Source organism: Mus musculus, chromosome 11 (genome assembly GCF_000001635.26).
Source record: "Mus musculus strain C57BL/6J chromosome 11, GRCm38.p6 C57BL/6J".
Taxonomy (NCBI): domain Eukaryota; kingdom Metazoa; phylum Chordata; class Mammalia; order Rodentia; family Muridae; genus Mus; species Mus musculus.
In genome coordinates this window covers 101,527,546-101,539,757 of record NC_000077.6, presented here as the reverse complement: position 1 = coordinate 101,539,757, position 12,212 = coordinate 101,527,546, and the positions used below count along the sequence as shown (strand labels likewise).

General features: G+C 40.9%; 1 protein-coding gene across 5 annotated transcripts in view; it reads left to right on the top strand.

Moving 5' to 3' along the window:
- The window catches only part of Brca1 (breast cancer 1, early onset), a 63,195-nt gene that overhangs the window by 12,198 nt on the left and 38,785 nt on the right, over window positions 1-12,212 (top strand). For all 5 annotated transcript variants that reach the window (XM_006532068.3, XM_006532064.4, NM_009764.3 and 2 more), the window contains exons 4-9: window positions 4,153-4,230; window positions 5,731-5,819; window positions 7,599-7,738; window positions 8,664-8,766; window positions 9,922-9,967; window positions 11,681-11,757. In XM_006532068.3, coding sequence (XP_006532131.1) covers window positions 4,153-4,230; window positions 5,731-5,819; window positions 7,599-7,738; window positions 8,664-8,766; window positions 9,922-9,967; window positions 11,681-11,757 — 533 coding nt within the window. The remainder of the gene's footprint in view (window positions 1-4,152; window positions 4,231-5,730; window positions 5,820-7,598; window positions 7,739-8,663; window positions 8,767-9,921; window positions 9,968-11,680; window positions 11,758-12,212) is intronic.

Below are 12,212 nucleotides of genomic sequence, written 5' to 3'. Positions count from 1 at the left end.
CCTTTAATCCCAGCACTCGGGAGGCAGAGGCAGGCGGATTTCTGAGTTCAAGGCCAGCCTGGTCTACAAAGTGAGTTCCAGGACAGCCAGAGCTACACAGAGAAACCCTGTCTCGAAAAACCAAAAAAAAAAAAATCACATAGCCATGTTGTACAGAGGTTCTGTTGGGTTTTGGTGTCCAAGGGTGAATGTAGGCTGAAAGCAGTTGTGAAATGAGCAGCTCTGTTTCAGCCATCACCCCTTCTTGTCTCCGTTCACTCCTAAGTGACCTTCCGCTCTTCCTGAGCAGGAGGTGCAGTGTTTGTGAGTTTTGTGGTGCTGATGAAAATAGGGATCTGAACGATATATATTTATTTTATTTCTATATCTGAACAATATATATTTATTCATTCATATCAATGACTCCAGTCACACGTAGCCCTCCGTATCTAGAGATTATGTGTTGGCTGAATGAATCACCCATGGGCTGAAAATGTCCTGGAAATCAGGAAACAAATTGCATCTACATGGAACATCCACAAACCTTTTCTCCTTTTCATTGTTCCCTAAAGTATATAAAGTCATAGCCACGTATCATTTAATTTACAAATAAATTTCTATTTACGTGTGTATCTTTGCTTATGTGAATGTATGCATGTATGTGTTGGATCTCCAGGAGCTGGCGTTACAGGTAGTTGTAAGCTGTCCAGTGTGGATGCTGGGAAGCAAGCTCAGGTCCTCTGCCAGAGCAGCAAGTCCTTGTAACCACTGAGCCATCTTTCCAGCCCTGGATCATTTATATTTTATTACATTACCTATTCTAAGTAAACTGTATCTTTTTTTTTTTTTAAGATTTATTTATTATTTTATGTAAGTACACTGTAGCTGTCTTCAGACACACCAGAAGAGGGAGTCAGATCTTGTTACGGATGGTTGTGAGCCACCATGTGGTTGCTGGGATTTGAACTCTGGACCTTCGGAAGAGCAGTCGGGTGCTCTTACCCACTGAGCCATCTCACCAGCCCAAACTGTATCTTTTTATGTAAGGAACTTGAGTATCCAAAGATTTTGGTATCCATGAGACCTATCTCGCCCATTCTGAGGGAAGACTGTTAAGAATCTTGCTCTTTTTTTTGTTGTTCAAACAGTTTCCGATGTTATAGTTCTAGCAGTCTATGAAGTTCTAAATGACTCTTAGGGCTAGCCTGCAACTGTTGACATCTTAGGGCTAGCCTGCAACTGTTGACATCTTAGGGCTAGCCTGCAACTGTTGACAGAGATGCTTCACAGGGGTGCTTTGTTATGCTTTCCTTTTTTTTTTTTTCTTTTGGTTTTTTGAGGCATCTCAACTGTGTGTCCCTGAGTAGATTTGAGCTCGGTATGTAGACCAGATGGGCTCTGAACTTCCTGTGGTCCTGCTTCTGCTTCCCAAATACTGATGGTACAGGTGTGAGCCACAGCATCTAGCCTTTGAATGAAGGTATCTAAATCAGTCGTGATAGCATACACCTTGTCTTAGTTACTGTTGCTGTGATAAAGCACTGTAACCAAGAGAGATTACAGAAGGAAACAGTTAACTGGGGCTTAGAGTTCCAGATGAGTCCATCACCTCATCCCTCAGTCAGGCCGGGATCACAGCAGGGGCCTGGCAGGGGGTGTGACTGGCATGGTGCTAGAACGTTAGAGCTCACATCCTGACCCAGGAAGCAAGAATAATGGAAATAGTAATTTTTGTTATTGTTATTTAACAACTTTCTGGCCGTCTGGCTTCTACATGTTAAACTATATATTGTGTAGGAACAGTTTCTTTTTTCTATTTTAGTTTTCATCATGTGCACTCATGTGGGTCGTGTCAGAGCATGTGTAGATGAGTGTAGATGCCCATGGAGGCCAGAGGAAGGTGTTGGATTCCCTGGAGTAGGAGTTCCAAGCATTTTTGAGCTATCTGTGGGTGCTGAGAACTGAACTCGGGTCCTCAATAACAGCAATCCAAGCCCTTAACTGCTGAGCCATATTTCTAGTCCTCTTAATGGCATTTTGGGACATGATGGGAACATTCTAAGATAGGGCTAATTTGAGGTAATAGTCTACTGGGTTCTGTCTTGTTCGTGGTTCTTTACCCCCTCTGCTGTTTTCTTCCCCTCCCCTCTCTCTGTGTTGTCCCCTCTGCAATTCCACCGTCCCTGTTGCCTTGATATTTCTACCTTGCCTCTCTGGCCCAGAGCACTGGAGCCAGCCAGCTGTGAACTGAAATTGTAAGCGAAAACGTTTACTCCAAAGAGTGAGAGTTACAGTCTCCACGTGCCTGTGTTGTTCCATATTTACCTTACCTTAGTTCAGGCTGACACATTGCTCAGTACCACATCTGGCTGTAGCTGTTTTACTGGATAGTGCAACTCTTAAAGCTTACTCCTCAAGGAGTTTATGGGTCAGTAGCAACAGCATCCTGTAAGAGCTTGCTATTCTCTTAGCCCTATCCTACACTACTGAATAAAGCATTTAAAAATAAGGAATTTAAAAAGAGGGAAATATATGTTAAAAGACTTGGCCATACACTACATTTGTCTCCTAGTTCACTATTAACACTAACTTTTCAATTCCTTTCATCTTCCTTGGTTGTCATTAATGTTGGTATCTGCTTTTTATTCCCTACCCTGTCATGTGCATTAAAATAGCAAGGATTTTCCTTTGCTTTAGCACTTACTGTATCTGGAGAGGTACCAGTTATGAGTTAGTCGTGTGCCTGAGTCACATCGTTAATTATCACCACTGAATCTCTACCGCTTGTCCATGAGCCATTCGAGTTCCTTTTTGTGTGTGGAGTGACTTTTGGGTTGAGGAAATGACCCAGTTGGCAAAGTATGCACCATACAAAACTAAGGTCTTTATGTGCCCAGGACCCAAAGCTAAGCGTGGCTGTGTGTGCCTGGAATCCCAGGGCTGGGGAAGGAGAGATAGGAGGGTCCCTGGGCTTGCTGACTAGTTATTACAGCCAAATCAACAAGCCCCGGGTGCAGTCAGAGAGCCTGTCTCAAAAAATAAGGTGGAGAATGATTGGATTAAGAGCCCTGGCTATCACTGAGTGTGGTGGCCTGCACTTTAATCTCAGCACTTGGGAGGCCAAAGCAGGTGGATCTCAGAGTTTGAGGTCAACCTGGTCTACTAAGTGAGTCCGGAATAGCCAGGGCTACACAGAAAAACCTTGTCTCAAAGAAAAAAAACCAACCAAACAAAAAAAGAGTCCTAGCCATCCTGGGACTCATTCTCTAGATCAGCCTGGCTTTGAATTCAAAGAACCTTTACAAGTACTAACCACATTATCTTTTCTTTTATCTCAGTGTCTGTCTGTCTCTCTCTCCCTTCCTTCCTTCCTCCCTCCCTTCCTTCCCTCACCCCCTTCTCTCTCTCTTAACAGAGTTTCTTTGTGTAGAGCCTTGGCTGTCCTAGAACTTACTTTGTCGACCGAGCTGGCCTTGAACTCAGAGAAATCCACCTGCCCCTGCCTCCCAAATGCTGGGATTAAAGGCTTGTGCACTATGCCAGAGTAGAATTATATTATTTTAATTACTGTAGATTTGTAGTGAGATACAGAGTTTTTGTTTACTTGGTCCAAAAAAACAAACCTGGGGTTTATGTATACTAGGCAAGCACTTTACATACATACACACATACACAACACACACACACTCACACACACACACACACACACACACACACACGCATGTTTGTATATGTATGTGTGTGTATATATATATATATATATGTATGTATGTATGTATGTATCTGGCACTTGGTGCTGAGCCTTTAAACTAATACAACCATTTTATATTAACTACTTAAGCATTTATATCTGATTATACAGCATGAAATAATTATGAATATATCATTAAATATGCTGCATTAATTTTTTTAGTGTTTTACTTGATCATAGCAGTAAGTCATATGCAGGTAAGTGCAATTTTCATAGGTCATTTCTTATATCATTTGATTTTTCTGCTTATGCAGCATCTAAAAATAATTACTGAAAAATCATTGGTTGTAATTTACCTGCCATTACTCTTTAAATGACTCTTAAAGGCATTCGTGGCTGTTGCCTTTTGAGTGTTCTTTCTACAAAAGAAAAAAAAAGTAACTTAAATTGGTTTTCTTTCTTTCTCTCTTTCTAATTTATAGATTTTGTATGCTGAAACTTCTTAACCAGAAGAAAGGGCCTTCACAATGTCCTTTGTGTAAGAATGAGATAACCAAAAGGTACATAATTTGTATAATCATGGGAGGTTGGAAGCAACATGGCAGGAAAAGGTAGAAATTAATATGTAAATAATATTTCTATAAAACCATTCACCAATAGAAAAATATACTAATGTGTTTGGGGACTAGGGGTGCTTACTAAGTAGGCACAAGGCCTCTGACTTCACTTGACAGTACCTCATAAATCAGGCATCTTGCCTGACGTGCCTGAGCAGGTAAGGTTGCTGTCAAGCTGAAGACCTGAGTTTGGTTCCCAAGACCCATGATGGAAGGTGAGAACTGCCTGTCCTCTAGCCTCCAAGCATGAACTGTGGCATACACGCACTCTTTCTCTAATCAATCAATTAATTGTTTTTTTTTTATTATTATTTAAGAATAAGAGCTGGAGAGTTGACTCAGAGGTTAAGGGTGTTTGTAGTTTATGACTGTCTATGAAGTTATTTCCTTGGAAGTTTTTATGAGACATCTGCTGTCAGCAAGTCTTACCACCTTGGTGCCTTGTTCTCCCACCCACATGCTAGTCAGCCCCCATCCTACTTAGCTCTCAACTCCAGTGCGCTCAGGTGCGATGGCCATAGATAACACACTCAGTCTTTCAGATGGAGCTGCACTTAGGTCAGCCGCACATCGCCTACCACGGTTAGTTCTGTTAGGGCACGGTTAGTTCTGTTATCTTTCAGTCAGTCCTGTTTTGCCAGTGTTTAGATCATAGTAGGCTGTCAGATATTTTTAAAAGAAAAATTAATTATATTCTACCTAAGCCTAAGTCTCTCTTCAGATTTTGGTGTCTGTTTTCAAAATGACAAATTTACTATTTGATGGAAGTCTGAGAAGAAGTGCTGGCAGTAAGGGTTGAGTTGGGATGTTAAGTATCAATCGTAAGTTCTTTCTGCTGTTGATTTATATCTACTCTGAATTCAGGGTAGAATTTTGTGGCAGGGACGGGTTAAGACAAGGTCTCTCTTTGGATTGGAAATTACCATGACTAACCTCAAACTAGAGATCCTCCTGCTTCTGCTGAGATCGCAGGAGTGTGCTACTCTGCTGGGTTTTTTGGTTTGTTTGGAACAGTGTCATGTAGTCCAGATTGGTCTTGTCTATTCTTCTATCTCTGTCTCCTTCCTACATACTGGGGTCACAGGCAGACACAGCCATGCTACGCTCGGGACTATTCTGTTAGGGGCTTTTACCAAAGTATTTTAAAAATCTGTATAGTCAAAAAGAGAATGAAAACATACAGACACCCAAAATCAAAGCCAAGTAAATATACTCATGAAGTTTATTCTCATGTCACTGATTCAGTGATTATAATGTGACGTCTCTGGTAGGACTGGGTTTGTACTGTGCTGGGGATCAAATGACTAGTTCTCTGGGGTTGTGCTTTCTGCTGCATCTACAGTCGGAAAGCTACAATCCATGTGTTTATGTGTCTTTGTTTTAGTGTGCTTAAAATTAATAATCACTTATATATGCTTCTCAAAAAAAAAAATCTGATTTCAGGAGCCTACAGGGAAGCACAAGGTTTAGTCAGCTTGCTGAAGAGCTGCTGAGAATAATGGCTGCTTTTGAGCTTGACACGGGAATGCAGCGTAAGTGTCGTGCAGCCTGAGGCAGTGCTCCAGGGGCTGGTGGAAACCTGAGCGCATTTGGAGCTATTGTATGAGACTGGTCTGGTTAAATTATGCTTTACTTATTGCACTTATTTATTGGGAGGCCCGGAGCACAGGCTGGGACAGATGTGTCTATTTGTATGGAACCCAGAGGTCATCTCCAGGGATTGTTCCTCAGTTTTTGAGACAAGGTTTCTCAGGGATTGAGCTGATAGAGTTAGTGTTGGTGCTAGCGGCCTTTACTCACTGGCCCTACTTTTTACATTTTTATAACTAGTAATTGTATGTGTTTGTGTATGAGATGTGAGTGCACACATGCATGCGCTAGGGCACACATTTGGGTATAAAAGGACAATTTTGGGGTTGATTTTTTTTTTTCTTCCACCTTTACATGGTTTTAAACCTGAAAATTGTGAGGAAAAAGACCAAATCCATGATTGTCTAATTAGAGCTAGCTTTATCCCAATACTAGATAGGACAGTGGACACTGGCCAGGTACATACCTGGGCCTCCCAGAGGATGGCATTGAATTCTGTTAGTCAGGTACTCATACAGACAGAACACACAGGCTATGTACTTCCCACCTTCTCCCAATCTGGGAGGGGGAGGGGCAAGCATTCATTCTGATGTACTTCCTGCCTGCCTATCAAGCTTGTCCTGTGTAGTTGGGACAGCCAATCTTACAGCTCCCAGTATTCCAGGAGGTTCTCTGTCCTCGGGCAGGTGGGGCTTACAGGTTAACTTTAGCCCTCACCCATCATTTATGATCAAGCTCAGGTCCTCACGCCAGGGCAAGCACTTGTACCTGCTGGGCTAGCTTGTCAGCCTGCGGTTTTAAATTACTCCTATTAGTCTTGCATTTTATATGTCAATCTTGCTTGTTTTTGTTTGTTTATTTTTGAGACAGTTCCTGGCTATCCTAGAACTCTCTGTAGACAAGACTGGCCTTGAACTCAGAGGTCTGCCTGCCTCTACTTCCTAAGTGCTAGGATTAAAAGGTATGTGCCACTACCACCTTGCCTAGCATGTATATCTCAATGTTTCTGAAATAGGGAGCATTTTAGAGAATTGTGGTAAATTTGTTAGTAAGCAAGTTTATTAGTTTTTAGGTATTTCAGAGGTAATAAAAATAACTTAAGAGTCTTTGAATTTCTAAACAGGACTTTTAAAACAGTTATAGGTAGTCAGAGCTGGAGAGACAGCTCAACATTTCAGAATGTGTAACTACTCTTCTTAACAGAGGACCCAGGTTCATCTCTCATCAGCCAGAGCAGGTGGCTTACAACTTTAGGGCTGCAATGCCTTCTGACTTCTGCAGGCACCTGCACACATGTACTCCACATAAACTCATGCTCACATACACATAGTTAAAATTTAAACGTAGGCAAGCATGATGGCAGACACCTTGAATCGAGCACTCAGAAGGACAGGTGGATCTTGGAGTTCAAAGCTATCAAATTCCAGACTAAAGAAGGCTATACAGAACCTACCTTTAAAAAAAAAAAAAAGCCCAAGAATATTAAATATACCCATAATGCATTATTTTTGTTTGCTTGTTTTTTGAGACAGAGTTTCTCTGTGTAGGTCTGGCTGTCCTCGAACTCAGAGACCCTCCTGCTTCTGCCTCTTCTGCTGACGCCACCACCACTAGGCTTTTTTTCCTATTATTCTTATACAGCAAACACAATATTCTTTTTGGATATTTAGTGAAGATTAATGTCTTTTTCTAACTAAAACATGCCCCTTTTTGTTTTACAGTTACAAATGGTTTTAGTTTTTCAAAAAAGAGAAATAATTCTTGTGAGCGTTTGAATGAGGAGGCGTCGATCATCCAGAGCGTGGGCTACCGGAACCGTGTCAGAAGGCTTCCCCAGGTCGAACCTGGAAATGCCACCTTGGTAAAGCTGCTTTCCACGTTTTTTTCTGCCGTCTCTTTATTGAGTCTTAGTGAGTTAGTGAGTGTGTGGATCTATATAAGAACTTAGTAGAGAGAGGATGGTGATTGTACATTTAGTGGCTGGACAAGTGTTCTAATAAGTAAGAATTAAATTCAGAAAGTCAGGGGATCTGGTGTGATCAACAGGCGCTTTACAGGCCCTTTGCCTGCCTTACAACTCCATCTGCTCTGATGCAGGTCCGAAATGGGCACAGTGTCCCTGATCTTTTGTAAGCAAATTGTTTGCAAATTGCTTCAACTTAACCAGTGTAAGAATAAAGAAAATACAATGACTTGCTCTGCTCCAGTGGATGATGGAGATCATGGAAATACACCTTCTAAGTATTCTTAGAATGCTGGGATTTTATGGCTGGCAATCCTTTTTAAAAATGCTTTTATTTAAATATTTTAGATTTTTTTATCATTAATTATGTATGTGGTGGGGGTTGTGCATGTGACTATAGATGCTTTGTAGTCTAGAAGAGGCTATCAGAGCCCCTCTACCTAAAGTTACATGTAGCTATGAGCTGTTCAATGTTGCTACTAGAAACCTCTGCAGGAACAATTCATGCTCTTAGCCTCTAAGCTGTCTTGACGCGGTTCATGGCTTTCAGTCAGCATGTAATGCAGTCCACGTGCTTACATATACTAATGCACTGTGACATTTTCAAGTGAGATTGTTCATAGTTCTTTCCCTCTGTTCCCGCCCTTGCTACCTCTGTGCCTCCTTTGTAGCCTCCCCTTCAGATTCCTCCTCTTATCATTTATCCTTCTCAAAAATACATTTTATGTTGCTGGCCTTCTAGTGATTATAATTAGTTTTGGAAAAATAAATCTGAAAAAATATTTCACAAAGTAAACCGTAGGCATTCTTTACTGTTTGACAGAAGGACAGCCTAGGTGTCCAGCTGTCTAACCTTGGAATCGTGAGATCAGTGAAGAAAAACAGGCAGACCCAACCTCGAAAGAAATCTGTCTACATTGAACTAGGTAAGGGGCTCAGGTTTTATTAAGTTGGAAATGATACTTGCTAGATTGTTTGGCTTAGAGTTTTCTCATAGATGTGTATGTGTTGCATGGAGTTTTGGTAAGTGAAGATGAAATAATTTTATGGGTTCTATCATGAATTATAGATTTTGTAAAAGTTAAAACTTTACATCTTGAAGAATCTTACTTTATAAAAGGAACAAAAGGAAAAATGTCTGGTTATGGGTTTAAGTGAATTTTGGGAAAAACTTAGTCATAATAGAAAAAAAAATGTTTGGTTGCCATAGAATTTAGAAGGATCTGGGATAAATTCTACAAGCTCTGTGTTCAATCTCAAGCTGGCCAAAAAGACTGAGAGCTCAGACAGGCTTCTCTATCTTAGCACATTTGTCATCCCAGCATCTAAGAGGCTAAAGTAGGAGAATCCTCAGTGAGTTTGAGGTCAACCAGGGATACACAGAGAACCCTAGCCCAAAATCATCGTCATCACCATCATTGCCACCACCACTACCACCATCACCATCATCATAATAGTAAATAATCAAATTGGGAAGAATGGTGGTGTTTTGAGTTCCAGACTACCATCTGTCTCCATCAACAGCAGATCTATAAAAATATCCCAGAGACTGGGGAGATATCTTAGTTGGTGAGGTACTTGTCACCTAAATTCAATCCCTACAATCTACAGGGTGGAAGGAGGGAAATCAGCTCCAACAAGCTGTTCTCTGACATCTACACTGCACATGCATGCACATACAAGTAATTATGGATTACTAGGAGTAGTGCAAACGTTATCGGCTAATATTCAGGAGCACTTGATTAGAATATAGGTGCTATTGTAGTTTTTTTATACCTTATCTAAAATGTCAGTCCTGAGGTGATGAGAAAATTAACTTACAAAGAAGTTAAGAATTTGGACATAGGAAGCTGGCTTTGGGGCCTGTGCTTTCGGCCACTTCTCTGTATTGCCACATGTGTCTGTACCTGCTACATAGTGGGTATTAATTATAAATATAATAAATATTTCTGGATGAACTATTATATGTTTTACAAAAAGCAGGGTTTTTTTGGTTTGTTTTGGGTTGTTTGTTTTGGTTTTGTTTGAGCCTTAATAATCTTGACTGATTTTTGGGTTTTATTTTCTTTGTTTTTTTCTAGACTCTGATTCTTCTGAAGAGACAGTAACTAAGCCAGGTGATTGCAGGTGAGTCAAAGAGAGCCTTTGTCTGTGAAGCTATTGTCATATCTAATTAGTATTGAGGAGCCTAGATTTAGATCATAGTATTAGAAAAAACCTTAAGGACCATTTAGTTTTATCTACTTTATTTTCTGGGAAATCTTTTTTTGTTTGTTTGTTGGATACTTTTTTTGTTTGTTTGTTGGGTTTTTTTATTATTTATTTACTTTATGTATATGAGTACACTTCTCTGTCTTCAGACACACCAGTACATCCCATTACAGATGGTTATGAGCCACCATGTGGTTGCTGGGAATTGAACTCAGGACCTCTGGAAGAGCAGTCAGTCTTCTTAACCACTGAGCCATCTCTCCAGCCCCGAATACTTTTTTAATGCCAAACGAGTTTTAGATAACAGTGGAAGTCAGCATGCACTTGTTTCTGCCAGATCGTTGTTCTCTGAGTTTCTCATATATGGTAATAATTACTTATTTTGGGGTGGGGTCTGTCTATAGAGCCCTGGCTGTCCAGGAACTCACTATGTAGACCTCTAAGTCTCAGAAATCGTCTGCTGCTTTTCAAGTCACCAAAGGCATCCACCACTATGCCTGACCCAAACATCTTTTATTTAGTTTAGTTTATGTATATGAGTACACTGTAGCTGTTCAAATGGTTGTGAGCCTTTCATGTGGTTGTTGGAAATTGAATTTAGGACCTCTGCTCGCTCTGCTCGGCCCCGCTTGCTCAGTCCTTGCACACTTCAGCCCAAAATTTGTTTATTATTATACATAATTACACTGTAGTTATCTTCAGATGCACAAGAAGCGGAGGTCTGATCTCATTAGAGGTGGTTGTGAGCCACCATGTGTTTGCTGGGATCAAACCCAGGTCCTCTGGGAAATTAACCCATGTTCTTAACCCTGAACCATTTCTTCATTACTCCAAGGTGTTGGACCATCCACTGAGTGTGCTTATAGGTTGTTGCTCTAAAGGCCCCCACAACCTCGAAGGAAACTGTCTCTCCCTCAGAATCTATCAGTTGTCCATAGCTCCTTAGTTAGGGGTGTGGCTCATGAGCCCCTCCCCTCTCTCTGCTAGAATGTTGATAGGCTTGATCATGTACAGATGTTGTGTAAACCAAAATTGCTATGAGCTCATGTACAGTGCCTCTGTCATGTCCAATAGACACTGTTTTGCTCTGGTCTTTCCAACTTACGGTTCTTAGAATCTTTTTTTTTTTTTTTTAATGTGGTGTGAACCTCTTTTTTTTAAGGTTTATTTATTTATTATATGTAAGTACACTGTAGCTGTCTTCAGACACCCCAGAAGAGATTCAGTTATCATTACAGATGATTGTGAGCCACCATGTGGTTGCTGGGATTTGAACTCAGGGCCTTCAGAAGAGCAGTCGGTGCTCTTAACCACTGAGCCATCTCTCCAGCCCTCTTAAGAGTCTTTTAACCCCTTCTTTATCAATGGTCTGTGAGCATGCTTGCAAGAGTATGTGAGTGTGTGTGTGTCTGTGTCTGTGTGTGTGAGTGTCTGTGTGTGTGTTTGCATATCTAGAAAGCAACATTCTACACTACTCTGACCTTAGTGACTGTCCTTGGAGAACAGATGTCAGAAGGTGAGTCAGTCAGCTCAGTTGTTCCAGCCCTACCTAGAGACACGAACATAATTGATCTTGCACATTTGACTGAGCATAGAATTTCTTATTAGGGGTTGTCTTTTCCCCTTTAGTGTGAGAGACCAGGAATTGTTACAGACCGCCCCTCAAGAAGCTGGAGATGAAGGCAAGCTGCACTCTGCAGAAGAGGGTAAGTCAGGCCTTCCTGACATAATGACACTAAGGGGCAGTGGAGTGATGCCGTTCCATTATTCCCATCATCTGAAGGCCATTTGCCAAATTTATTTATCATTTATCATTCACAACATCTTTTTAAAGAATTAAAATGTCGGGGGCTGGAGAGATGGCTCAGTGGTTAAGAGCACTGACTCCATTTCCAGAGATCCTGAGTTCAATTCCCAGCAACCACATGGTGGTTCATGACTGTCTGTAATGGGGTTCAATGCCCTCTTCCAGTGTTTCATACATAAAATAAATAAATCATTTTTTTAAGGAATTATAATGCCATTATTTTTTCTTCAGCTGCCATTGTGAGATAGTGAGTAGTACTAGACTGGGGTGGTTATAGTAATATCTTGTGTAACTAAAGCTGCCAATGATTTTTTTTTTAAGAGTTCTATGTAACCCAGAGCAATTTAACCATAC